Source organism: Dipodomys merriami, unplaced genomic scaffold, assembly GCF_024711535.1.
Source record: "Dipodomys merriami isolate MVZ:Mamm:240054 unplaced genomic scaffold, mDipMer1.0.p SCAF_4, whole genome shotgun sequence".
NCBI lineage: Eukaryota > Metazoa > Chordata > Mammalia > Rodentia > Heteromyidae > Dipodomys > Dipodomys merriami.
The window spans coordinates 60,348,972-60,376,641 of record NW_027205603.1 but is presented as its reverse complement, the minus strand read 5'-3'; the positions used below and the strand labels follow the sequence as shown (position 1 = coordinate 60,376,641).

General features: G+C 45.3%; 1 protein-coding gene and 1 long non-coding RNA gene across 5 annotated transcripts in view; one reads left to right on the top strand and one right to left on the bottom strand.

Annotated features, from left to right (window-relative positions):
* Positions 1 to 699, bottom strand: part of Esrp1 (epithelial splicing regulatory protein 1) — a 69,139-nt gene extending 68,440 nt beyond the window's left edge. For 2 of the 3 annotated variants that reach the window (XM_069991082.1, XM_069991083.1), the window contains exon 1: positions 356 to 509. In XM_069991082.1, the coding sequence (XP_069847183.1) occupies positions 356 to 487 (132 nt within the window). In that variant the 5' untranslated portion in view covers positions 488 to 509. Of the gene's footprint in view, positions 1 to 355 lie in introns of all 3 variants that reach the window. The other variant, XM_069991084.1, reaches the window with a different exon arrangement.
* LOC138805868 (uncharacterized) lies at positions 390 to 24,477 on the top strand. Of its 2 annotated transcripts, none has more exons than XR_011365658.1 (3): positions 390 to 466; positions 21,874 to 22,014; positions 24,236 to 24,477. It is a non-coding gene; the product is annotated as an uncharacterized lncRNA (long non-coding RNA). The 2 variants fall into 2 exon arrangements; XR_011365659.1 differs by lacking the exon at positions 390 to 466 and adding an exon at positions 759 to 885.
* The last annotated feature ends 3,193 nt before the right edge of the window (positions 24,478 to 27,670 follow it).

Here is a 27,670-nt window from a genome sequence, read left to right as displayed (position 1 = left end):
CAGCCGCAGAATCACAGCTCGTTAGCCGCCCGCGGCTCCGGGGGCCCCGGGCCCCCTCCCCCAGAGTCTCGGGAGCCCACCCCCGTCGCGCCCGCGCGTCCCCGGACCCGCCGCGAATCCAGCTCGGCCGCGCCTCGACACCTGGGCCAGGTTTCGGGAGACTGAAATGGCTCCAAGGCGGGTGGAGAACAAGTTTGGTTTGACTCAGGATCTCGGTAGGCCTCGGGTCCGGCCGCACAAGCGGGCAAACCAGTCCTTTCCCCCCCCCCCTTCCCTTTAAACCTATCCCTCTCCGACTTCTTTAACAACGTCTTGCCCCGTTCCCAGTCGCTGAACAAAAACGTGGTGAGGTTACCTTCTTGTTCGCCAGATCCACGACTTTCCATAACAGCAGAATCAGCTCCTTCTCATCCGAACCCAACTTGGCTCCGGTGGCCCCAGCAGTGATCCCGAAAAGCACCACCAGGTAATCCGGAGACGCCGTCATGACGATAGGTGGGGAGGGGGAGAAGGGGGGTCGGGAGGAGGTGAGGAGGGTTGGAAGTGAGAACGAGAAAACCTGTGCTTTAAAAAAAAAAAAAAAAAGTCCTCTTCTAAGAGAAAAAGAAAGAGCGCCCACCCCCCCTCCTCGCTGCCGCCGGTGCGAAAGGCGGTAACCAACCACCCAGCCTACACCTGGCCCGGCCGGGGCTCCACGCCCAGGGCAGGAAGGGGGGTGGGAAGGAGGGCGCAGGAGGCCAGGCCTTTTTGTATTCAATTGCCCGTGCGTAGCTGCTGAGCCAGGAGCCGGGCTGCACCCCCGGGAGGCGCGCAATGGCTGAAAGCTTTTCTGTTTGGGGATGTGGCTCTACCTGCCCGCCCCTTCCCCTCCCCCACGTGGTGCAGGTAAGAGACACCTGGCGGCGCCGGCCCATTGGCTCCTTCAAACCACGACGTGGCGGGGGGGGAGGGGGGTGAAGGCCGCCCGGGGAAGGGGAGGAGGAGGCGGGAGACAATGGCTGGATGAATGGAGAAGGCTCGGGGGAGAGGGCAGGAAGGGGAGGCCAGAGGGGCGGGGAAGAGGTGGTTGCCACTCGGAGGGTAGAACGAGTCAGACTGGGAGTGGGTGAGGGGGGTCCCCGCTGGAGGTTACCGGGGTTGTGTGTTAGGGGGCGGGGGTGGAGGGAAGGTTGGCTGTGGGGAACGACGCCCACGATTCTGGAGGGTCGAGCGCAAAAGGCCAGGCGCTGGGAAGCGAAAGGAGGCCAGAGGTGAGGCGCGGGCCACCGAGCAGCGCAGGGTGCGGCGCCCAAGAGGGCGAGCCGCGGTGGGAGGGACCGGCCAACGGCAGCCGGGAGGTGGCTGGGGCAGTTGCCGAACCCCGGAAAAGCCGCTCCTCTGCCTAACACACCTTGGAGTGCAAACAGCGGGGAGAAGTCCAGCCGGCCCGGCCCTACCCCGGGTCGGAGCCGGGCGCACGCCCCCCCCCCCCCCAGCACGCGACGCGTCCCGCGGCGGAGCAGGGGTGGGGAGGAACCTCTCCCGGGGCGCCGCGCCGCGGGACGCCCGGGGCTGGACGCCCGGCCACCTGGTCACGCCCCAGGACGCAGTTACTCACCGCGCGCCCCACCGCTGGGGACCCCCGGGAGGAAATCCAGTCTCCAGACTCCCTACTCCCTTCTCTCTCAAGTCCTGTAATTGCTACCTGTTTGGTTTCTCGCGGCTGCTAGTTGGAGGCAGCAAAGCCCTCCTTCAGGCTGGGGCGCTCTCACTTTGATTTGTCTGGGGCCCGAAATTGCTCCTGCCTTCGTCTACCTAATAAAAGTTTGCCTAAATCTGGCCAGACCCAACTTTGTTCCTTCACCGGGCGTTGGAATCCGCAGGCCCTCCATTCCTGCCTCCTCTGGGGGAGTGTGACTTCCCGGGGTCCCTGGTGAACTTGCTTGTCTAGCTCCAGCTTGGTGGGCGCCGTGGCCGGAGCGTCGGCCAGGCCCTTTCTCGCCAAAGCCACCCAGGGGACCGCCGGGAGCTAGGTCCCGTTGACCGTGTGGAAAGGTAGTTGTCCTCCAGCTTTGTATTTCTAACTTGGTCTATTCTTGGGGAAGGAGTGCGTCGGAAGCGTTACAGATTGGACTCAGGTGTTCGGGGCCTTGGCATTCGGGATGTGAAATCGGCCACACACACACGTCACGGCAGGAACCCACTCCCCCGTACAAGTGGGGAACGGGTCAGGGGAAGCGGGAGACCCCCGCTTTCCCCGTGGGGGCTGGGCCGGAGGCCGCCGCCACCCGTTTCCTGGTAGGGCCAGGCTCGCCCGGAGGCGGAGCGGCCCGCGGTGCAGGTGGCAGCTCGCACTCCCCACCCCCGTCCCCGGGGCGCACCCCGGCCCGGGCTCAGCTCCCACGCTCGCCACGCGGCTCGGGCCGGCGCCGGCTCAGGGTATCACTCTGGTCGGCGGCTTGGTTGCTGGGTCGCGCGTTCGTTTCCCTCGCTGGGACTTCAGGATGCGCAGTCACAAATCGCCCTAGGCTGGCTCTCGGCGGCAGCCGGGCCCCGCCCTGGCCTTGGTATCACAGAGCCAACCTAGCCAGCCCTTGGCGTCGCGGGGACAGGAACTGGGCGCGGAACCAGGCCGTGAGGGACCTGGAAAAACCACCCAGATTGCATTGCAGTGGGCGAGGCTGCTTGGCGGAGCCGGTTCCCCCGAGCCACGTCCCCGCGGGGCTTTGTCGGTGCGCACGGTTCCCAGGTGCGCTGCTCTCTAGCTCTCTACCCGGCGAGAGAGGTGCCACCTCCAAGGGGGTGCGGGACCAGGTGCGTGACTCTGGCGGGTACACCCGATCACCCGTGGCAACTGGAAGGCCGGACTCCAGGCTGGGTATTGTTGCCGAAAAAGTGATCGCAACAGCTCAGGAAGAACAGCCCCGCTTTGGTGTTTGGATCCATTTGTAGCGTCCATTTGTAGCGCTTTTGAACAAACTACAGATTTATTGAATCCACGTGTTTACTAGAGGATTCCACAGCAGGTTATCCAAATTGGAATCTTGAGTCTCACACCTGGCCTTCTTTGCACTTTCTTTTCCCCTGTTTAAGGAAATTGGATCACTTCTGGTTTTATTTAGTTAGTTAGTTTGTGCAACTGGGTTTACAAGAATATTGTTGGAATTGTTTTAGAATATATTTTCCTGGATTGGAACAAAGCCTGGCATCTAAGTTGGACTCAACAAATATTTGTTGAATGATTGAAATACACCCACCATTTTTGCAGCTCTTTGTCTTCTGATCCCAGGGCATAGTTCAACACTGTAAGAATGAGATTCTCAAAATGGGAGTCCATGGTTAATTTAAATTTCAAATGTTTGTAACGAGTAGGTGATGATTGTTCACAAATTTTGTTTTTATTACATTAAACTTGTAAAAAGAGAATGGCAAAGAAGGAAATCTATGCAATGCAAGTGAATCTGTTGTGGCTACAAAAAATGTTTTATATCTTTCACCAACATCCATTTTGGTGGTTGGCGGGAGATCGAAGAACTACATTTTTCCTCAAGTCTGTACTCAAGATCGTGCCTAAAAAACCCCAAACCAACAACACCAGGGACTCAAATTGAGAAACAAGGTACAAAATAGAACTAACTTGTACTCTGAACATATTAAAGTCTTACAAGATAAAGCCTGAAGAACTCTTTTGGATTAAACGAATTTAAGAAAAATGATCCTGAACCTGGGTTTTGTTTTGTTTTTGTAACAAATGTTAATGAGACAATAGGAAAAATTCGAATAATATGCATACATTATCAGTGATAATAGTTTATCAGTGATACTTTCTCAAATTTTTTTTTGGGGGGGGGTCGGTCATGGGGCTTGAACTCTGGGCCTGGGCGCTGTCCCTCAGCTCTTCAGCTCAAGGCTAGCACTCTACTACTTGAGCCTCAGCGCCACTTCCGGGCGCTACTTCCGGTTTTCTTGGGGTTTATTGGAGACAAGTCTCAATAGACTTTCCTCCCCAACTGGCTTTGAACCTCAATCCTCAGAGCCACGCGGCGCCCAGCGTCTTTCTCAATTTTTTGTAACATCATCATGGTGCAACAGGATATTTTTATTTTAAGAAAGTAGCCAAGAGCTGGGCACTGGTGGATTACAAATTAGGACTACACTGGATTACAAATTAGGGTTACACTGTGATTATTACCCAAGTCTGTAAACCTAACTACTCAGGAGGCTGAGATCTAAGGAGCAAAAGAAAAAAACTAAGGGAAGATCCCAGGCCCTGAGTTTAAGCACCAGTCTCAGAAAGAAAAAGAAAAAAGCCTAGAAATATTTAGGCATAAACAGGAATCACACTTACAAATTACTCTCAAAAAATTCAGACAAAACATTATTTATAGATAATGAAGGTATGGTAAGATGGAAACTAGGTGATTATACTATTCATAATGGTTCTATAAGACTACAGTTGTTTCAAATTTAAAAGTTAAAGATTTTAATGCCTTTGTTATGGTGCATAACAAGGCTCTGAATTACAACTCTTTCTGTGCTAACTTCTAATAAACGGAATACATTTTATTTTTTCCTTAGTGAATGAAAGAAAGATTAAAAAATGATCACTTTTCTATATAGTAACAATTTCATGTGCTTTAAACATGTTAACCTTTTCTAGACTATAAGCTTTAAGGTTTCATTACGATTCTTGCTTTGCTGCTCTTTATCTTCTTTATCTTTTTTTTTTTTTTTTTTTTTTTGTAGGTAGTAAGGTTTGAACTCTGGGCCTGAGCGCTTTCCCTCAGCTCTTCAGCTCAAGGCGAGCACTCTACCACTTGAGCTACAGTACCACTTCCAGTTTTCTGGTGGTTTATTGGAGATAAAGAATTTCACAGACTTTCTTGCCCAGGCTGGCTTTGAACCTTGATCCTCAGATCTCAGCCTCCTGAGTAGCTAGGATTACAGGCATGAGCTACCAGTGCCCGGCTAATCTTCTTTAACTTCTTTAGCCTTTTCCTTGTCAGTTTTCACAGAGCAGCTCTGATGCTGAACAGAATACAAATGTGTCTGGTAGGGCTCACTTTTCACACAGTGCTACCTGTGTGTCATATATATATATATATATATATTGGGTCCGGTCGTGTGGCTTGAACTCTGGGCCTGGGCGCTGTCCCTCAGCTCTTCAGCTCAAGGCAAGCGCTCTACCACTTGAGCCACAGCGTCACTTCCGGCTTTTTTCTTTTTTGCTTATGTGGTGCTGAGGAATCGAACCCAGGGCCTCATGCATTCAAGGCAAGCGCTCTACCACTGAGCCACCTTCCCAGCCTGTCATATTTTTTTTTTATTGGAATGAGTTACCTTTTTTTGTTACCATTATAGAATTAACATTGTATTTGCTCACTCTTGTTTGTTTTGAGAACGCTGTATCTTTTTTTTTTTTTTTTTGTCTTTTCTTGGTACTGGGGGTTGAGCCCAGGATGTTGCACTTGCTAGGCAAGCGTTTTGCCACTGAGTTACATCCCAACCCTATATCATTCTTAAGTTACATGAACTTAATTGTTTTTTTCATAGCTGTAAGAAAAGATCCTTCAAATGTAAGTCAGAAGTATGAAATATCTCAAATTATTCAGTGATGATAGCTGACCATATTTGTGGAAAAACTGGAATCTTGGCATTTGGGAGGTTGAGGCAGAAGGATCCTGAATTCAAGGCCACCATGGACTACAAAGCAAGACCCTGATTCAAAATAAAATGGAACAATGGAACATCTTATTAAAAAACGTCTGAAGGAAGGACTGAAGCCCAAAATTCTGAAAGCTATACATCTGTGATACAGTTCAACACAAAATAATTTTCAATAAAAAGGTTCAACATAAGCCAAGCTCAGAGAGACAAAGAGTACATGTTTTCTCTCATATACAGAAGCTAGATCTAAAATATACTGGGACCTGATAAATTATACAGGACTCTAGGCATTCACACACAGTGAGACTAGAGGATATTCTTCGGGGAGGAACACAAAGGTGCAATGCCTATGTGCTTCTGATCATATAAACAGTAACTTACTATAAAGCCCAGGCTGACCTCTAATTTAAGATCCTTCTTTCTCAGGCTCATGAGTGCTGGGATTTATAGACACACACACACACACACACACACACACACACACACACACACACACACACACACACACACACACACACACACACACACACACACACACACACACACACACACACACACACACACACACACACACACACACACACTTATATATAAATATAAAGATGTATAAATATATAAAATAAAAAATATACTAAGCAAATAAAACCCTATGTTTTGAAGCTAACACAATCACTGACATTTCTTAATTATTCTCAGTAGATATAGTTCTAAGAGACCTCATTTTATATCCTCTTGCAAAGTCTACTGTGATTTGGGCAGGTAAGGAGAAGTGATAGTAAAGATAACTAAATATAGTTTTTATCAATTACTCTGTTCATTACACATTTAAACAAATTACTGGTCTGAACTTTTATTATTACAATTATTATAGACTGTCTATATGGAAAAGCATGGGTTTAGTAGTTGGCCCGGCCACTTTCTATAGACATGTTCCTTAACCTCAAAAGAACTGTGTTTCTCACCTGTTGATGATGATGCACAGTTTGTAAGTTTTAAGGGAAGAGGTAATATGTAAAGTGTCTTCCTAGTGCCAGGCACTGGTGGCTCTTGCCTGTAATCCTAGCTACTCAGGAGGCTGATTATCATAGTTCAAAGCCAGCCCAAGCAGGAAAATCCTTGAGACTCTTATCTCAAACCACCAGAAAACCGGAAGTGGCACTGTGGCTCAAGTGGCAGAGTGCTAGCCTTGAGCTGAAGAACTCAGGGACAGCCCCCATGCCCAGAGTTCAAGCCCCATGACCATCAAAAAAAAAAAAAGTCTCTTCCTAAAAGAACACTGAGAAACAGAAGGTTACTACTAAGGAGGGCTCAGGAGGGCTCCTTGGGGCTAGAGATGTAGCTCAGTGGTGCAGTGCATACTTAGCATGTGAGTCCTGCATTCCAAGAGGGGAGGAGTATCTTAAAACCACAAAAGCCATTGACTCTGGCTTTATCTGAGACTAAAGACACCATTCAGGTGTTTAGACAAAACTTTAATACCTGCAAAATACAGAAAAATACAGATGGGAAATGTGCTAGGAATCTGGACATGGTGACATATGAGATACACTTGATCTTTGTCACTGAGTCCAGAGAGCTGGGCGCTAGTGGCTCACACCTGTAATCCTAGCTACTCAGGAGGCTGAGATCTAAGCATTATGATTCAAAACCAACCTGGGCAGAAAAGTCCTTGAGACTCGTACCTCCAATAAACCACCACAAAACAGAAGTAGTGCTGTGAGCTGGAGAACTCAGGAACATTGCCCAGGCCCAGAGTTCAAGCCCTGTGAAAAAAAAAACAAAAAACAAAAAAACCCAACCAAACAAAAACAAAACCGAGTCCATTTATCTGGTCATCTAAAGGGAGATTTACTCTGGCCATAGGACATCAAAGCACAGCTTTCTTCCTTCCATGGTCTGCCTCTTTGAAAATCCACAGAGATGGGCTGGGAAGGCAGCTCAGTGGTAAAGCGCTTGCCTTGCATGCCTGAGGCCCTGGGTTCCATTCCTCAGCACCACATCAGCAAAAAGAAAAAAGCCGGAAGTGGCGCTGTGGCTCAAGTGGTAGAGCGCTAGCCTTGAGCTGAAGAGCTGAGGGACAGCGCCCAGGCCCAGAGTTCAGGCCCCACGACCGGACCCCCCCCCAAAAAAAAAGAAAGAAAAAGAAAATCCACAGAGAAAAGAGCATGCCAGCAAACCTTTCTTTTAAGTCTTGGTGAGGTTGACAACAGCAGGTATTTCCAGAAGAAAAGGAAGTATTGTTTTCTTACCTCCTTCCATAGAGAATGCTCTATTTTTGGCCAGTTAGTCTGGCAAAAAGTAATACAAAGACCAATAAATGTTTGTCATCCTGCTTTGTGTCCTTGTGGCTGTTAAACTGTAAGAGTATATTTGGCAGAAACTTCCTGCTATTGGGGGACAATGGCAATCATTTTATGATGTGCCTGTATCTGCTTCACTTGTATATCAGTGCTTTCTCATCTGTGATTTTGGAATTGAATTAACATCTGCATAGAATGTTAGGCACAATGGATTATTTATTTACTTTTTTATTTAAATACAACTAGATTGAATCCAGCAAAATGTTAGGGACAAGAAACACAATTATAAATAAATACAGAGTTTATGCCCTTATTAAATAGGGAAGAAAGCCAATTAGGAAGACAAATAGATCATAAGAAGAATCTTAAGTGTTCTAAAATTTCAGAGCCCTGCAACTGTACAGGAGTGGGACAAAATGCCATTAGGGAAACAGCAAGTGTCCATGGAACAGTGGCATTTAAATCCATTGGTATTTACAATCCACAGGTAGAGTGGAGATAACCAGATACAGGAGCAAGTAAGGAAGAAGAAGAGCTTTCTACCAAGATTTGTAAAAATCAGTGATACGAGGCACTCAGTATCCAGAAATAATTACGGAAAGGGCCACAAGATAGCAGTGAAGATAAGGCTTTGGGAGTTGTTCTTGACTTTTTCAGAGTCTACTCATTCATTCCATTCTTCACAGAACTACAGAATCTTTCTCTCTATTTTTTTTTTTTTTTTTTTTTTTTGTCAGTGGTGGGGTTGCATTCAGGTCCTAGGTGCTGTTCCTGAGCTCTTTTGCTCAAGCCTAGCACTGTACCACTTGAACCACAGCACCATTACAGCTTTTTTTGAGTAGGGTTTTTTTTTTTTTTTTTTTGGTTCCGGTCATGGGGCCTGAACTCTGGGTCTGGGCACTGTCCCTCAGCTCTGAAGCTTGAGGCTAGCGCTCTACCACTTGAACCACAGCGCCACTTCCGGCTTTTTTCTTTTTGCTTATGTGGTGCTGAGGAATGGAACCCAGGGCCTCATGCATGCAAGGCAAGTGCTCTACCACTGAGCCATCTTCCTAGCCCTTCTGAGTAGTTTATTGGAGATATGAGTCTCACAGAATTTTCTGCCAGAGCTGGCTCTGAACTAAAATCCTTAGATCTCAATCTCCTGAAGAACTAGGATTATAGGCATGAGCCACCAGTGCCCAGCCAGAATCTTTTACTTGAATGCTTGCAACTATCTTGCATACTATGTACTAATTTTTCCCAAGAAACGTACAGTGGCTCTTAAATTATTGGATTTTATAATATTTAAATTTTAGGGGCTGGGAAGGTGGCTCAGTGGTAGAGCGCTTGCCTTGCATGCCTGAGGCCCTGGGTTCAATTCCTTAGCACCACATACACAGAAAAAGCTGGAAGTAGACACTGTAGTTTAAGTGGTAGAGTGCTCGCCTTGAGCTGAAGAGCTCAGGGACAGCACCCAGGCCCAGAGTTCAAGCTCCACAAATGACAAAAAAAAAATTAACTAAGAAAAGGACTGTGCTAGAGGTGTGGCTCAAGTGGTAAAGCACTGGCTAGCAGTGTAAAGCCCAGAGTTCAAACGTATATTACCATGAATAAAATAAATAAGTAAATCCAAAATTCAAACTGAATTGGAGCACTGGGGAGTAATGTATGTGCCCACTGGCTCATATTTCAATCCACCTATGAAGCTTAACACTTAAGCCTACAGTAGTTACCCTCTAGACCACATTGCTTAAATGCTACTCCACACTTTATTTCAAGTAAGCACTGACTTTCTTTCTTTTTTTTTTTTTTGGTGGGGGGGGGGGTCCGGTAGTGGGTCCTGAACTCTGGGCCTGGGCGCTGTCCCTCAGCTCTTCAGCTCAAGGCTAGGGCTCTACCACTTGAGCCACAGCGCCACTTCCAGCCTTTTTTTCTGCTTATGTGGTGCTGAGGAATCGAACCCAGAGCCTCATGCATGCAAGGCAAGCACTCTACCACTAAGCCCTTCCCAGCCCCTCCCTGACTTTTTTTGCTCAAGGCTAGTGATATATCATTCAAGCCACAGCTCTACTTCCAGCTCTGTTGGTAGTTTAGTGGCGATAAGAGTCTCACCAACTTTTGTGCCCAGACTGGCACCGAACTGCAATCCTCAGATCTCAGCCTCCTGAGTAGATATGAGAGGCATGAGGCACTAGTGCCCAACCTTACTGGAGTATTATAAGGAATGTCTTATCAATCATGCTGGCCTAAGAGAGAAGAGTAAACACTTCTGAAATCAAAGAACTGTTCCCAGTAATAGAAAATTCCTTTCTTGCCCAAATTTGTATCCCTGCTTTAGCTGCTAGCAGAGGCAGTATCTGATTTCAATCAATACGTTTCTACAAGCAGTATTTTGCATCAAGCCATCCTTCTGAAAGGCAACACAAAAAAACTGTCAGCACTAGCTCCCTCTGAGAATAGGTTCTAGGGTCTGATGGGAGTGTGAACAGAAAGGAGACCTTTCTCTTTATATATCACAAATAACAATAAGACAGCTTTTGTTTATTGAGTGGATACTACCTACCAAGCACTATTCTAAATACTAATCTCATTAGCTCTAAGACTTATTTAATTCATAACAGCCAAATAAGATTGAGGTTTTTACACTTGCTTTAAAGCTGAGGAGGGCTGGGAACATGGCTTAGTGGTAAAGTGATTGCTTAGCATCCTTGAAGCCCTGGGATCGATTACTCAGTACCACATACACAGAAAAAGCCAGAAGTGGCACTGTGGCCACTGTAGTAGAGTGCTAGCCTTGAGCAAAAGCAGCTCAGGGACAGTGCCCAGGCCCTGAGTTCAAGCCTCAGGACTGGCAAAAATAAACAAATAAATAAAATAAAGCTGAGGAAACCAGAGGAGAAACACAAATATCTCAGGCAAGTCTATTTGCATATATCTGAGTCTCTCAGATACTTTGGAGAATGAAGTAGGAAAATCACTTAAGCCAGCTTGGGAAACATAAAGACATTATCTCCAAAAGTCAATGAGGGGGCTGGGAAGGTGGCTCAGAGGTAGAGTGCTTGCCTAGCATGCATGAAGCCCTGGGTTTGATTCCTCAGTACCACATAAGCAGAAAGTTGGAAGTGGCACTGTGGCTCAAATGGTAGAGGCCTAGCCTTGAGCTGAAGAGCTGAGGGACAGTACCCAGTCCAGAGTTCAGCCCCACGACTGACCAAAACAAAACAAAAGTCAAGAGTTGTGAGCTCATGACATGATGGTAGTGTTGTGCCTAGGTCGCAAGACCCCCACCAAGAAGACCACCGAGAGTGAGACTTTACAGCTGTTTTAAGGTTTTATTTAAACGGGCTGTAGCTCGGGCCTCGTCCTACACTCCGACACAGCAGAGCCTAGGAGGAGAGCCCTGAGCTGAAGATTTGCAAGGGTTATAAAGGCACACAACCAACAAGGTGTTTGGATTACCACCACCTGTCGCTCTGCTAGAAACAAGCAACAAGTGGTCACTGCCTCAAAACTTTAACCCTTCAGGTAGCACATCTGACTCCCTAAGTATAAACATTGACTCAGTGTGACCAGTTTTGGGCTTCATCACAGAATTTCGGTTACTCAGTAAACTTGAGAGTTCATTTTCCACACATTCAACTGAGAGCCTTGGACCTCAAGGTTCAGGAATGGCCATCTCTAAAGACCGACCAAGCTGATGGAACAAGCAAGGAGTCTCTGCATCTTTATATTCAGGAACTTATGGAAAAGAAGGACTTATGGGACAAAGAGACTTCTCAGTTGATAGCAGGTTGCATCAGTGTGGATGAGCAGGGAGATCTCTTAGTTCCATGCATATATTGACTATACAGATGTAGGTAGGACAGTGCTGCTGAGCAAACCAGCATCCATCTACGACGTCACCACCAATGTTGTATCCAGATTTTTTTTTGGGGGGGGGGTCCGGTCATGGGGCCTGAACTCTAGACCTGGGCGCTGTCCCTCAGCTCTTCAGCTCAAGGCTAGTGCTCTACCACTTGAGCCACAGTGCCACTTCTGGCTTTTGGCTTATGTGGTGCTGAGGAATCGAACCCAGGGCTTCATGCATGCAAGGCAAACACTCTACCACTAAGCCACCTTCCCAGCCCCTGATTTTTATGATATGAAAAACAGAACAAAAGCTCCTAAGTTCTGTCTATGGCCCACAGGGTTATGTGAATGTAGATATCAGAAACAGGGAGAAGGCAAGTACAGGCGGCTCATGCCTGTAATCCTAACTACCCAGTAGGCTGGGATCTGAAGATTGAGGTTTGAAGCCAGCTCAATCAGGAAAGTCCATGAAACTCATCCCTAATTCAAGCCCCAGTAGTGACTCAAAGTAAAAGAAGAAGAAACAAGGAAAACTGAACCATTGAACCTACAGTGTTTCTAGTCAGAAAATGCTAGAACCTCTTTTCTAAAGAACCCAAGTTAGAGCAAAATACCAATAATACATGTACAAGCCTGCCACTAATGGTCCATGCCTATAATCCCAGCTACTCAAGAGGCTGAGATCAAGGATCATGGTTCAAAGCCAGCCCAGGCAGGAAAGTCCGTGAAACTCTTATTAATCATAGAAAAAGCCAGAAGCGGTGCTGTGGCTTAAGTGGCAGAGTGCTAGCCTGAGCAAAAGAGCTCAGGGACAGTGCAGGCCCAGAGTTCAGGCCCCATTACCACCAAAAAGAAAATGTAGAAATAAAAATAAATAATGTATATACATCTAAAATAATCTAGTGAAACCACTTAGTGCGATTTTAATACACACCAAAGAACAAACAAACAAAAGTGACAGCAAAGTAAAATAGGCTTTGTTAGGACAGTGGGTACCTGAAGAATGGAGTTAGGCAAACGGGGTGAAAAAAGACAAACATACTTGAAGTGATTTGTTTGCATGCATGAAAACAGAACAATGAAGTCTACAGAAATTGCTTTAAGAAAAGGGGAAGAGCCGGGCGCTGGTGGCTTACGCCTGTAATCCTAGCTACTCAGGAGGCTGAGATCTGAGGATCGCGGTTCAAAGCCAGCCCGGGCAAGAAAGACCGTGAGACTCCTATCTCCAATAAACTACCAGAAAACCGGAAGTGGCGCTGTAGCTCAAGTGGTAGAGCGCTCGCCTTGAGCTGAAGAGCTGAGGGACAACGCCCAGGCCCAGAGTTCAAGCCCCACGACCGACAAAAAAAAAAAAAAGAAAAGGGGAAGGAAGAGTGATAGAAGAGGTAAGACTGATTGGGATATATTTATCCTTGTGTGGAAATGTCATAGTAATCCCCCACTTGTGCAACTTATTCAGACTAATTTTAAAAATTAAACATTTTTAAAATTTTTTTTGTTTTTGGATAATGTGTGATGCCTAAAAGAATAAATAAAACATTATCAAGCTGAAAAAAAAAAGAACCCAAGCTACTACAGAGGCTGAAATCAGGATCACAATTGAAACCCATAGCAGGCAAAAAAGTCACAAGTCTTCGAGAGCTGAGGGCTAGTGGCTCACACATGTAATCCTAGCTACTTAGGAGGCTGAAATCTGAAGGTCATGGTTCTAGCCAACCTCGGGCAGAAAAGTTTGCAAGACTTGGGCTGGGAAGGTGGCTCAGTGGTAGAGTGCTTGCCTTGCATGCATGAGACCCTGGGTTCGATTCCTCAGCACCACATAAGCAGAAAAAGCCGGAAGTGGTGCTGTGGTTCAAGTGGTAGAGCACTAGCCTTGAGCTGAAGAGCTGAGGGACAGTGCCTAGGCCCAGAGTTCAGGCCCCTTGAGCATAAAGAATTCAGGGACAGCACCCTAGGTCCTGAGTTCAAGCCTCATGACCAACCAAAAAAAAAAGAAGAAAAAGACCCCACTCAACCAGCTAAAAGCTGGCCAAAAAGTGTGGCCAAGCACTAACTTTGAGTAAGCAAGGTGAGTGCAAGGCCTTGAGTTCAAGCCACCATACTGACACACACACACACACACACACACACACACACACACACACACACACACACAGAGTCAGGATCCTAGAGAAGTCCAGGAAGAGGCATTCCCAGTTCCAAGGTTTTTGAAATGCCTCGGTAGTACCTGTGTGTGAGTATTTATTTGTTTTTTTATTTTTATTTTTATTTTTGTCATGGGGCTTGAACTCTGAGCTTGAGCACGGTCCCTCAGTCTCTACCACTTGAGCCACAGCACCACTTCCGGCTTTCTAGTGGTTAATTGGAGATAAGAGTCTCACAGACTTTCCTGCCAGGACTGGCTTTGAACCATGATCCTCAGATCTCAGCCTCCTGATTAGCAAGGATTCCAGGCATGAGCTACCTGCTCCTGGCTTTACATCTATTTATCAATAAATATATTAACAGTAGTTTTAAAACAAAATCAAGTGTCACCTGTTTACAATCCTAGCCTTTGAAAGGCAGAAGCAGGAAAAGGACAAGCTCAAGGCCTGCCTGTATTACACAGTGAGATCCTGTCTTAAATACAAAAAATCTTGTCAAAACGACATGAATGATACTGATGGAATGAGGACTTATACCTAGTATCTGACTCTTCTGAGATCATGCTTTGGCTTCTATACTGCACAGAATTTGCACCTTAGCTATTTTAGAAAACCCTGTTAAAGGGCTAGGGAAGTTTGCTCAGTGGTAGAGTGCTTGCCTTGCATGTATGAGGCCCTGGGTTCGATTCCTCAGCACCACATAAGCAGGAAAAAGCCAGAAATGGCACTGTGGCTTAAGTGATAAGTTACTAGCCTTGAGCTGAAGAGCTGAGGGACAGCGCCCAAGCTCAGAGTTGAAGCCCCATGACCGCCATAAAAAAAAAAACAAAAAAACAAAAAAAAAAACCTGTAAACTGTGCACCAGTGGCTCACATCTGTAATCCTAGCTATTCAGGAGGCTGAGATCTGAAGATCACCGTTCAAAGCCAGCCCAGGCAACAAAGTCCATGAGACTCTTATCTCCAATTCACCACCAGAAAACCGAAAGTTGCACTATGGCTCAAGTGGTAGAGCTCTTACCTTGAGCTGAAGAGCTCAGGACCAGTGCCCAGGCCCAGAGTTCAAGCCCCATTACTGAAAAAAACAAATCGGAAATGGAGCTGTAGCTGACAATGGTAGAATGCTAGCCTTGAGCAAAGAAGGTCAGAGATAATGCCCAGGTCCTGATTTCAAGCCCCAGGACCAGCAAAAAGTAAATAGATAAGAAAGAAAGCCTGGAACAGGTGCCTCATGCCTGTAATCATACTCACAACACTGAGATCTAAGACTCGCGATTTGGAGTCAGCCCAGGCAGAAAAGTGTATGAGACTCTTATCTCCAGTTAACCAGAAAAGAAGCTAGAACTGAAGATGTGGCTCAATTGGTAGAATGCCAGCCTTGAGCGGAATAAGCTAAGGGAATAAGCTAAGGAAGAAGCTCAAGGCCTTTCATTCAAGCCCTGATACTGACAACAAAAGTAATAAAATTCTGTTACTAAACAAAAATGAGTCATATTGTGACTAAGTAAAACATTTCCGTCACTGTCATTTCCCTATGGCAGCTTGGCTACAGCATACCCACATGACCAATAATAATAATCCTGTTTAATATTTTTATCTTATCCATTTTTAATTCAATAAGCTACACATTTTGTTTTGTTTTGTTTTGTTTTATTAGTCTTGTGCTTGAACTCAGGGCCTGGGCTCTGTCCCTGATAGCACTCTACACAGCACCTAGAGGTTAATCAGAGATAACAATCTCACAGACTTTCCTGCCTGGACTAGCTCTGAACCATGAACTTCAGATCCCAGCCTCCTTAGTAGCTAGGATTACAGATGAGAGCCACCACTGCCCCCCACCTAAATACATGTTATAACCTCAGATTATAAAATAGCCACAAATTATGAAGAACACTTTGGACACCTGAAGTGACATTCTACAACAACTATACATATCATGTTAGATATTAAATGCCATGTTGGGGGAGGACATACCATGTTAGATATTAAATGCCATGTTGGGGGGGGGGAGGGCGGGGAGGATTGGATGGGGGGGAGGATGGGAAGGGATGGGAAGGGGAAACAAAGGAGGAGGCTACAATGCTTGATAAGAAATGTACTCATTATCTTGCCCATGTAATTGTAACCCCTCTGTACAGTATTTTCACAATAAAAAAATTGCCATATTAGCTATTGTTTTTCTTATTTGGAAAAGACTTCAGTAGCTATTTTATTCTAATTCCCTTGTTTCACAAGAGGCTGAAGAAGTGAAATGGCTTGCCCAACCAACGCGACACAACTAATTAGTGGCAGGACTATACTCAGCTCAGGTCTCCTGGCTCCCAATCCAATGCTCTTTCTCTGTTGTGTCCATGGCTACCCAGACACTGTGATGCCTCTGAGAATATGCTAAGTTTTCAAGATGGGCCTTTGAGATGTCTTGTGTAACTACTTTTGCTTAAAATTAGTTCTCTTGTTAAATTTCTGTATTCTAGTTTCTTTCTTTCCTTCTTTCTTTCTTTCTTTCTTTCTTTCGCTCTCTCTCTTTCTTTCTTTCTTTCTTTCTTTCTTTCTTTCTTTCTTTCTTTCTTTCTTTCTTTCTTTCTTTCTCTTTCTCTCTTTCTTTCTTTCTTTCTTTCTTTCAAGTATCAGGGCCTTTTCCTGCCTGGGATGGCTTTGGATTGTGATCCTCAGATCTCAGCCTCCTGAATAGTCTGAGATTATGGGCATGAGCCACCGACATCCAGCTTAAAAATTAATCTTGTAAGAAGAACATCCTGGAATGGCCAGGTGCTGGTAGCTCACACATGTAAGTGACAGTCTATAAGCTCTCAGGAGGCTGAGATCTGAGGATCTCAATTTCTAGCCAGCCTGGGCAGGAAAGTCTGGGAGATTCTTATCTCCAATTAACCAGCAGAAAACCAGATGTGGAGCTATAGTTCAAAGTGGTAGAACACTAGCCTTGAACAAAGATGTTCAGGGACAGTGGCCAGGCACTAAGTTCAAGCCCCATGACTGACAAAAAAACAACAAAAAGACCTGGAGTTTATCTTCACCACTTAGAATTAAGTAATGATTCCTTAAATGTGACTGCAAAAGCGCAAGTGACAGAAGAAATACATACACAAATTGTGCCTTATCAAAACTGAAAAAAGTTCTTGATGCACACCTGTAATTCCGGCACTCAGGAGGATAACACAGGAGAATCTAATTTGAGTCTAGCCTACATAGCAAGATCTTGTCTCAAAACAAAATAGCTTGGTGAGTTGGCTTGTGTCTGTAATCCTTGTTACTCAGGGATTGAGACCTGGAGGACTGTGGTTTCAGGTTAACCTGGGCAGAAAAGTTTGCTAGATTCCATCTCCAACATAACTAGCAAAATACCAAACTGAAGGCATAGCTCAAGTAGTATAGCAACAGTTGAACAAACTGAGTTAAAACCCCAGTACTGCAAAAAAAAAAAAAATCCCTACATATACAAACAGAAGAGTGAACACAAGAAAAATGCTGCCCATTATTATCACCATGGATCAGAGTAAGAAAGAAATACCATTTATCCATGTGAAGCTGCCTAAAATTAAAAGGCAGACAATGGTAAGTGTTGGTGAGAGATGGAGAAAATGGAATTTTCTTACAGTGTTGGAAGGATTATACAATAGTATAGCTACTTTGGAAAATAGTCTGATCTTCAAAAACTTAAACACAGGTGGGTACAAGTGGCTCACACCTGTAATCCTTGTTACTCAGGAGCCTGAGATCTGAGGATCACCATTTGAAGCCAACCCAGGCAGAAAAGTCCATAAGACTCTTATCCCCATTCACCAGAAAGCAAGAAATGGAACTGTGGTTCAAGTGGTAGAGCACCAGCCCTGAGCTAAAAAGGCTCAGGGACAATGCCCAGGCCCTGAGTTCACACACACACACACACACACACACACACACACACACACACACACACACACACACACACACACAGAAAGAAAGAGAATGGCCAGGTACCACTGGCTCATGCCTGTAATCCTAGCTACTCAGGAGGCTGAGATCTTAGGATCTTGGTTCAAAGCCAGCCCCAGCAGGAAAGTCCATGAGACTCTTATCTCCAGTTAACCACCAGAAAACCAGACGTGCTGCTATGGTGCAAGTGGTGGAGCACTGGCCTTGAGCTGAAGAGCTGAGGGACAGAACCTAGGTCCAGAGTTCAAGCCCCACAACTGGCAAAAAAAAAAAAAAAAAAAAAAAAAAAAAAAAAGGAAGGTGGCTGGGAAGGTGGCTCAGTGGTAGAGCACTTGCCTTGCATGCATGAGGCCCTGGGTTCAATTCCTCAGCACCACAGAAGCAGAAAAAGCTGGAAGTGGGGCTGATGCTCAAGTGGTAGAGTGCTATCCTTCAGCTGAAGAGCTGAGGGACAGCGCCCAGACCCAGAGTTCAGGCCCTACGACTGACCAAAAAAAAAAAAAGATTTCATATGCAATATTCCATTTGATATTCAATAATAAAACACCAGGAATTGGGTAGTAGGAAAGGGATGGCTTGGGTCAAGAGGAAAGAGGAATGCAGCCAAGAGTGCAATGTAAGGGAGGCAGTGGTTCACACTCAAGAGGCTGAGATTTGAGGATCAAGGTTTAAGGCCAGCCTGGGCAAGGAAGTTAGTGAGACTCTTATCTTCAATTAATCACAGGAAAAGCCTACCTTTGAGCAAAAGAAGCCCAGGAACAGTGCCTAGGACCTGAGTTCAAGTCCCAGGACTGGCACACACAAAAATTCAACATATATCCTACAAAATTAAGGATGAGGGAAGGTGTGAGTAAGAATACTGAAAGGGATATTGATTAAGATATATTGTATTCATAAACTGCTTTGTTAAATTACAACTTCTTTGTACAACTACTTAAAGATAATAAAAATAGGCCAGGCACCAGTGGCTCATTCTTTTAATCCTAACTACTGAGGAAGCTGAGATATGAGGACTGTGGTTTGAAGACAGCTAGGGCAGAAAAGTCCCCGTGAGACTCTTATCTCCAATTAACCACCCAAAACTGAAAGTGGAGCTATAACTCAAAGTAGTAGAACCCTAACCTTGAGGGAAAGAGCTCAGGGACAGTGCTAAGGCCCTGAGTTCAAGCACGTAACTGACTAATAATAATAATACATAAAGGGAGCACAGGAATGAGATTGGAGAGGTTAAATGATTTCTTCAAATACACACACAGCTTTTCATCAGAGAACCCTATTTGCAAATCCAGCCATGTACTCTTTTCTTCCTTCCTTCTTCAAGTGGTTATACAAAGGCATTTCTGCTGGTCTTAGGGCTTGAACTCAGGGCCTGGGTGCTGTTTCTTTTGCTCAAGGCTAACACTCTACCACTTTGAGCCACAGTACCACTTCTAGTTTTATGGTGGTAAATTGGAGATAAGAGTCTCAAAGATTTTTCCTGCCCAGGCTGGCTTTGAACTTCAGTCTGCAGAACACAGCCTGCTGGGTAGCTAGGATTACAGGCAGGAGCCACCAGCATCTGGCACACAGACAGAAATTCCGACTTCACAGCTTGCTTCTGTGTTTAAATAATAAGGCAGTGGAGAACCCTTAGGTGTTTTTTTTTTTTTTTTTTGTGTGTGTGTGTGTGTGTGTGTGTGTGTGAATATAGGAGTTCAAACTCAGGGCAAGGCCCTGAGATTTTACATTTTTATTTCTTTTTTGCCAGTACTGATTCTTGAATTCATGATCTGAGTGATGTTACTAGTGTTCTGCTACTTAAGCCACAGCTCCACTTTTGGCTTTTTGGTTGTGTTTTATTGGAGATAAGAGTCTCATAGACTTTTCATTGGTGGTCAGGCTTTGAACCATGATCTACATATCTCAGCCTTCTGAGTAGCTAGGGGTATAAGCATGAGCCACAGGTACCCTGTGGACTTTGCACTTTTATTTACCTTTCTTCCTCACAATTGGTGCACTACTATTTGAGCTACTCCTCCAGTCTAGAATTTTTCTGATTAATTGGAGATAGATTCTCATGGACTTTTTTGGCCTAGGCTAGCTTTTTTTATGGGGGGAGGGAGGGGTTCTGGTCATGAGCCTGAACTCTGGGCCTGGGCGCTGTCCCTCAGCTCTTCAGCTCAAGGCTAGCACTCTACCATTTGAGCCATAGCGCCACTTCTGGCTTTTATTTTTTTTTCTGCTTATATGGTGCTGAGGAATTGAACCCAGGGCCTCATGCGTGCAAGGCAAGCGCTCTACCACTGAGCCACCTTCCCAGCCCCCTAGGCTAGCTTTGAGCCTCAACTCTCCAGGTCTCATTGCCTTCTAAGTAGTTAGGACTATAGGTATAATCCAGAGATGCCCAGTTCTTTAAAAATTCTTAGTCAACTAAAAGTATGTTTATTTTTAATTTTATAAGCAAGCAGCCCTCAAGAAGCACAGTAATGAACCCAGCCAATGAGAACATTATGAAATTTTGTTTCTGTGAGACTTATAAGTACATGGTTAATAAACTGAGAAATTAAACTGTTAGGAAGTAGCCAAATGTATAGTTCTTAACTAGTAGAGGCCACCAAAACTGTGTCGTAGAGGACCTGTACTTTACCCTAAAACCACCTGCCTGCATGTGAATGAATGGCTCCCAGCCCAAGTCAGCCTGCCAAAAGCCTGGTACACTGGGCACATAAACAAAAACCAAGCCCCAGTTTTTCCAGCTCACTGTCTACCTAGTGAAACAAATAATTAAAATACAATGGCAAAGCTATGTGTAGTGGCTTGCCTATAGTCACTGCTACTACAGGCAGAAACAGGAAGATTGGGGCCTGAAGCCTGGCAACTTAATGTGACCCCCATCTCTTTAAAAAACAAAAAATAGGACTGGGAATGTGGCTTAGTGGTAGAGTGCTTGCCTCCCATGTCTGAAACCCTGAGTTTGATTCCTCGGTACCACGTACATAGAACCAGATGTAGAACTGTGACTCAAAGAGATAGCGTGCCAGTCTTGAGCAAAAGAGCTCAGGTATAGTTCCCAGGCCCTGAGTTCAAGCACCATGACCCACTCAAAAAAAAAAAGTTTGGGAGGAGATATATACAATTATCAACTGTGTTTCTAGGAAATGACATTAGAGACTTCCCTTTTACTTAAAACATTTCTAATTAGTTTTAGTGTGACTAAAACTTATGAACTCTATAAAGACATTTCTGTTTTGGTAGAACTGCACTGTGGCTCAAGTGGTAGAGCACTATCCTTGAGAACCAAGAGATTAAGGGACAGTGGCCAGGTACTGAGTTCAAGCCCCAGAACAGACAACAAAAAAAAGATATTTCTGTTTTAGGAAAATGGTTATTTGAGGGGCTGGGAAGGTAGCTCAGTGGTAGAGCGCTTGCCTTGCATGCCTGAGGCCCTGGATCTGATTCCTCAGCACCACATAAACAAAAAGAAAAAAGCTGGAAGTGGCGCTGTGGCTCAAGTGGTAGAGTGCTAGCCTTGAGCTGAAGAGCTGAGGGACAGCGCCCAGGCCCAGAGTTCAGGCCCCACGACCGGACCCAAAAACAAAAACAAAAACAAGAAAATGGTTATTTGACTCAAAGGATTCTGTTTTTTTGTTTGTTTTGGTGATGGTGGTGCTCAGGTTTGAACTCAAGGTCTTATATTTGCTAGGCAGGTGCTCTACTACTTGAACCTTGAATTCTTAAAAGACTATCCTTTGGCTGGGAATGTGCTTAGTGGTAGAGTGCTTGCCTCCCATGCATGAAACCCTGGGTTTGATTCCTCACTTCCACATAAACAGAAAAAGACAGAAGTGATTTTGTGGCTCAAGTGGTAGAGTACTACCCTTGAGCAAAAGAAGCTCAGGGACAGTACCTAGGCCCTGAGTTCAAGCCCCAGGACTGGTTTAAAAAAATTTTTTTTTTTAGTACTGGGGAATCAAACCCAAGTGTTTTGTCAATAAGCTGTATCCATCCAGCCCATACTAACATTTTTTCTTTCTCTCTCAGAGGTGAAGACTGAACGCAGGGCCTGGTACTTCCCAGGCAGGTGCCTTTCTATGGAGCTAAATTCCCAATCCCTCAGAAGACTCTTCGAAGCTTTCAAAAACTGCAATTATATGTCATGTAAACTCTTATTTCTGGTACTTGGTAAGGACATGCTCTACCACTGCATTACCTAAGTATCCCCAGAAGCTTCTTTCTTTCTTTCTTTCTTTCTTTGTTTTTTTGTCTTTTCTTTTTTGGTACTGGGGATCGAACCCAGGACGTTGCACTTGCTAGGCAAGTGCTTTGCCACTGAGCTACATCCCAGCCCATCTTTCTTTCTTTCTTTTTCTTTCTTTCTTTCTATCTTTCGTGTGTGTGTGTGTGTGTGTGTGTGTGTGTGTGTGTGTGTGTGTGTGTGTGTGTGTGTGTGTGTGTGTGTGTGTGTGTGTGTGTGTGTGCGTGCTAGTTCTGGGGCTGGAATTCAGGACCTAGCTTCTATCCGTGAGCAAGGCTAGTACTACTTGAGCCACAACTCCACTTCCAGCTATTTGCTGTCTGATGCTGTCAAACCACTATCCTTAGATCTCAGTCTCCTGAGTAGCTAAGATTAAGGGTGTGAGCCACTAGAGCCAGGGCACTGTTTCAGGTTTTCTTCTCACAGCTCTGGAAAATTGTTTAAAGAAAGATATGGATATTGTTGGGAAAATGGAGGAAAAGGAAAAGGAATAGGCCAGACTTGATTGTCAACAGGCAAGGACTGTTTATAGAGGAATAGCAGGGGCACAGACCTTCCCACGGCTTTGGAGGTTGTCCAAGGGACTGGATTTGGGGGTGGGCTTATATAGATCTTAACAAGGAAACACAGGGGAAAAAATGAGCTATGGTCTCCTGGGGACCAAGGGCGATGTCCTGGGCCAGGCCCACAGTGGAATGCTCCACCTGGGGTGTGGGGGCTATTGTCTCTTTAGAGGGTTGGAATGACCTGCCTGAGGAAAAGCACACACTTGGTGCTTTGTTTGACCCTGAGGAATTAGGCAGGACTCAAGCCTTCAGATATGTTTTACAACATTAATTATTTGATGAGGCCAATGCAATTCTAACAACATGACCAAAAATAATAGCCATAAATAAAAATGTATGTTAATCCTGTCTGTATATGTGTGCAACCCAACTTGGCTACAGAGAAGTAAAATCTTCTAGCACACTTGGAATCCTAGTTATTCAGGATACTGAAATCTGGAGGATCAAGATTTGAGGCCAGCCCAGAGAGGAAAGTCTGTAAGACTCTATCTTCAAAATAATTAGCAATAATTGTCAATGTCACAGTTCTCTGAAAGACTGAATTTAAAACCTAATACCAATATTTAAATGCATGACTGGTGTTTCAACCCAAAAAGTAGTATTTGTTTCTTTTTCAATAAAGTCATGAATACATAACTGGTTTTAGAATTGAAAAAAAAAATTAGCAAAAACAAGGACTGGAGGTGTGGCTCAAGCAGTTGAGTGCCAGCACAGTGAAAAGCTAAACAAGTCCTGTGTTCCAGCCCTGGTAAAGGCAAACAGAAAGAGAGAAAGACAGACAGACAGACAGACAGACAGTCTGACAGACAGACAGACATTTTCCTCACCCTAAGCAAACTTGTTCCAGGTATGCATATACAGATAGATAGATAGATAGATAGATAGATAGATAGATAGATAGAAGATAGATAGATAGATAATTTTTGTGTGTGTGTGATTGTGGGGTTTGAACACAGGGCCTGGGCACTGTCCCTGAGCCTCTTTGTCTTCAAGGCTAGTACTCTACCACTTGAACCACAGCACCACTTCTGGTTTTTGAGCACTTAATTAGAGATAAGAGTCTCACAAGGACTTTTCTGCCTCAGCCAGCTTTGAACCAGGATCCTCAGATTTCAACCTCCTGAGTAGGATTATAGGCATGAGCCATCCGCACCTGACATATATATATATATATATATATATAGATAGATAGATAGATAGATAGATAGATAGATAGATATATGAATATATATGAATATATGTTTACATTTTTGTCATATAATTATATTGACATAGGATACTGTATCTAACTGATGCCATCTTGGCAACATGGTGGATGATGGGGAGTTGGGTTTAACTGGCACCATCTTGTCTTCTTGGTGGCTGAATGTGAAGTCCCAACCCCAGGTGATTGGTGTGCCTAAATTCCTGGAGGCAGGGGTGGGGACCTGGACAACAGGTTACTAGACTGGCCAGTCCTGTGCCATGAACTTGGGACGCTATCAAGCTCCCTGTGACTCTACCCCCTAGAGTCCTCCCCCTCCCCACAGCTCAGCAACCATTTTGTACCAGGTCTCATGTTTCTTCTCCTGACTCTCCTCAGATCATCATGGCATCCCTCTTTGGATCTCCATTGGAGTTAATCTGTTGGTAGTGTCCTGGGGAAAACTGCTTGCAGCTGCTGGCTTTCTAATAAGACTCCAAATTGGATCTTTCAAAATGTGTCTTCTGTCGCGTGATTCTGTTCCCATGTAACAATATAATGTGAGATGTGACAAAGGGGGGTAAAGGGGACCTTGGTGTTCATTCATACATTCTCTACTCTTCTCAATGTGCTTGAGGTGTTATAATACCAAAGCTTAAATGATTAAAAATAATATATATTTAAAATTGTATTCTCAACTGCATCTTGGTATCTCATACCTGTAATTCTAACCTATTCAGGAGACAGAGATCTGAAGACTCACAGTTCAAAGTGTTGTAATATTGGAGTCTTTACTATACAGTTAACAGGCTGCAGGCAGCCTGTTGTTACAAAGGCGTGCAGACCCCATATATACATAACACAGCTAGGAAACATGCTAGAGAGGGAAGAAATAACAAAAACAATACCTATTCAGCTCAAATGGAGAGTGAATTGGGATGCCATGATGATTAGAAAGGAGCCGGGAGACAGGAGAGAGGACTCGATCACAAAGACACACTTGGCATGGTATCCTGGTGGCTAGGCTGGTCTGGGGCGAAATAGGGTCAGGGCAGGGGGCGATCCACAGGAAATTCCCAGTCCCAGGCACTGGACTGACAGATTCAACAACCTATCAGTCAAGTGCCCACCCTGCCTCCAGCCTGGGAGGCAGGTGGTAGGCAGGGGGTTTTCTTCCCCCAGCATGAAGACATGATACCAGACCCTCCCATCCACCATGTGGCCAATATGGCGCCAGCCAGACCTTACTTCAAAAGCCAACCCAGGCAGGGAAATCCCTGAAATTCTTATCTCCAATTAACTGCTACAACTGTGGTTCAAGTGGCAGAGTGTGAGCATTGAGCCAAAAAAGCTTAGGGACAGCATTGGGCCCCTGAGTTCAAGCCCCACAACCAAAAAAAAAAAAAGAAAGAAAAGAAAGAAAGAAAGAAAGGCGGGTGCCTGTGGCTCACATCTGTAATCCTAGCTACTCAGGAGATTGAGATCTGAGGATCACAGTTCAAAGACAGCCTGGGCAGGAAAGTCCGTGAGACTCTTATCTCCAATAAACCACTAGAAAACCGGAAGTGGTGCTGTGGCTCAAGTGGTAGAGCTCTCACCTTGAGCTGAAGAGCTGAGGGAGAGCGCCCAGGCTCAGAGTTCAAGCCCCAAGACGGACAAAAATGAATTAAAAAAGAAAGAAGGAAGGAAGGAAAGAAGGAAGGAAGGAAGTGTAAGGTCCGCTCCTGGATGGTGAGCAGACTCCACCCTCCTCGCAGCAAAGTCTCCACCCAGTACCTGCGATACCTAGGCAACTGGCACACCTGGAAGAGGTCACATCTGCATCCGCTGAGGTCACATCTGAATTTGATGTGGCCACACCTTTCTCTGCCCATCCCTAGATAAGGCCTAGCCCTGGACCAGACACTCTCTTTTCTAGCTCTTTTCTCAGCTCTTTCTCAGCTCTTTCCTTCTCTTCTCTTTCCCAGCTCTCTCTTCTCTTTCCCAGCTCTCTCTCTTTCCCAGTTCTCATTCCCAGGCTTTTCCCAGCCATGTGGAGTGCCAACATGGCCTGGTGCCAGGCAGAATGATGAATAAACCTACCCCTTACCTGAATACCACTTGTGTGGTGCTGTTCTTACTCAGCTATCTCTTTTTAAAAACCTAACAGGAAGGAAGGAAGGAAGGAAGGAAGGAAGGAAGGAAGGAAGGAAGGAAGGAAGGAAGGAAGGAAGGAAGGAAGGAAGGAAGGAAGGAGGGAAGGAAGGAAGGAAAAAAAAGGAAGAAAGAAAATAGTTTCATGCCCAGGACCTTGTCCCTAGCATTAGTAACTTTTGCCTGGTGCAGGGTCCCCACATTGCTCTCATTGCCTCCAAACTAGTATTCTTAATCTCAGAGCTGCTATCTTAAATCTCTCTCCAGTGATGTAGCTAAAACACAACTCTGGCAGGGCCAACCACAACTCTAGACCACCCCTGAATTAATAAGGAAGCTGAGCACAGGATCCTGTCCAGTAGTAAGTACGTAGCACGGCTTCTTTCCAACACCCCACCTCCCTAAGGGATACAGTGAAATACATACTTGGTCTGCTGACCCATTTCCTGACAAACAGTTCCTAAAATTCTTAGAATCTCAAAAGTATTTAATGTCTTTTATATGCAATGGCATTCACTCTTAGAAAGCTTAAGGAAGTAAGTTGATTACAAGACCAAAGCCCCATTTGTAGGATGGGAATTTCAGCTCTATCTCCCAGCTTCTGGGATGGGAGAGAGATTAAAAATTGGTCATTTCCAGGCACATGGCTCCCACCTGTAATTGTAGCTACTCAGGAGGCTGAGATCTGCAGTTCAAGGCCAGCCCAGGTTGAAAAGTCCTGGTGATACTCATATACAATTAAGCTCCCCCCTCCCCACACACACACAAACTGGTAGGGGCTCTGTGGATAAAGTGGTAGAGTGCTAGCCTTGAGCAAAAGAGCTTGGGGACAGCGCCCATGCCTGAGTTCAAGTCCCATGACCACCACCACCAACAACAAAAGTTGGTACTGTCAGGCACTGGTCTGTCATCTGAGGATAGTGGTTTAAAGCCATCTGGAGCAAGTAAGACCATCCTCAATTAGCTACAAAAACCAAAACCAGAAGTGGATCTATGGCTCAAGTGGTAGAGCACTAGCTTTGAGCAAAAACACTCAAGAACTCAAGAATAGCACCCAGATCCTGAGTTCAAGCCCCAGGAAAGGCAAAAAAAAATAAATAAATAAATAAAAGGTTAATGCCATTTTCCACTACCTTGACCCTTGCCATGAAAAGGCCTTGTTTGATTAAACAAAATTAAAATAAGCTGCATAGGAATAATTTTAAACTCAAAAAGGTATCAGCTTTGTTGTTATTATTATTTTTTGGGGGGGTCCAGTCGTGGGGCCTGAACTGTGGGCCTGGGCGCTGTCCCTCAGTTCTTCAGCTCGACTAGCGCTCTACCACTTGTGTCACAGCGCCACTTCTGACTTTTTTTTCTTTTTGCTTATGTGGTGCTGAGGAATCGAACCCAGGACCTCATGCATGCAAGGCAGCGCTCTACCACTGAGCCACCTTCCCAGCCCTTTGTTGTTATTTTTTACAAATATTGTTTATTTGGGTCTGGGAAGGTGGCTCAGTGGTAGAGCGCTTGCCTTGCATGCATGAGGCCCTGGGTTCGATTCCTCAGCACCACATAAGCAAAAAGAAAAAAGCTGGAAGTAGCACTGTGGCTCAAGTGGTAGAGCGCTTGTCTTGAGCTGAAGAGCTGAGGGACAGTTCCCAGGCCCAGAGTTCAGGTCCCATGACCGGACCCCACCCCCCCAAAAAAAAGAAACCCTAG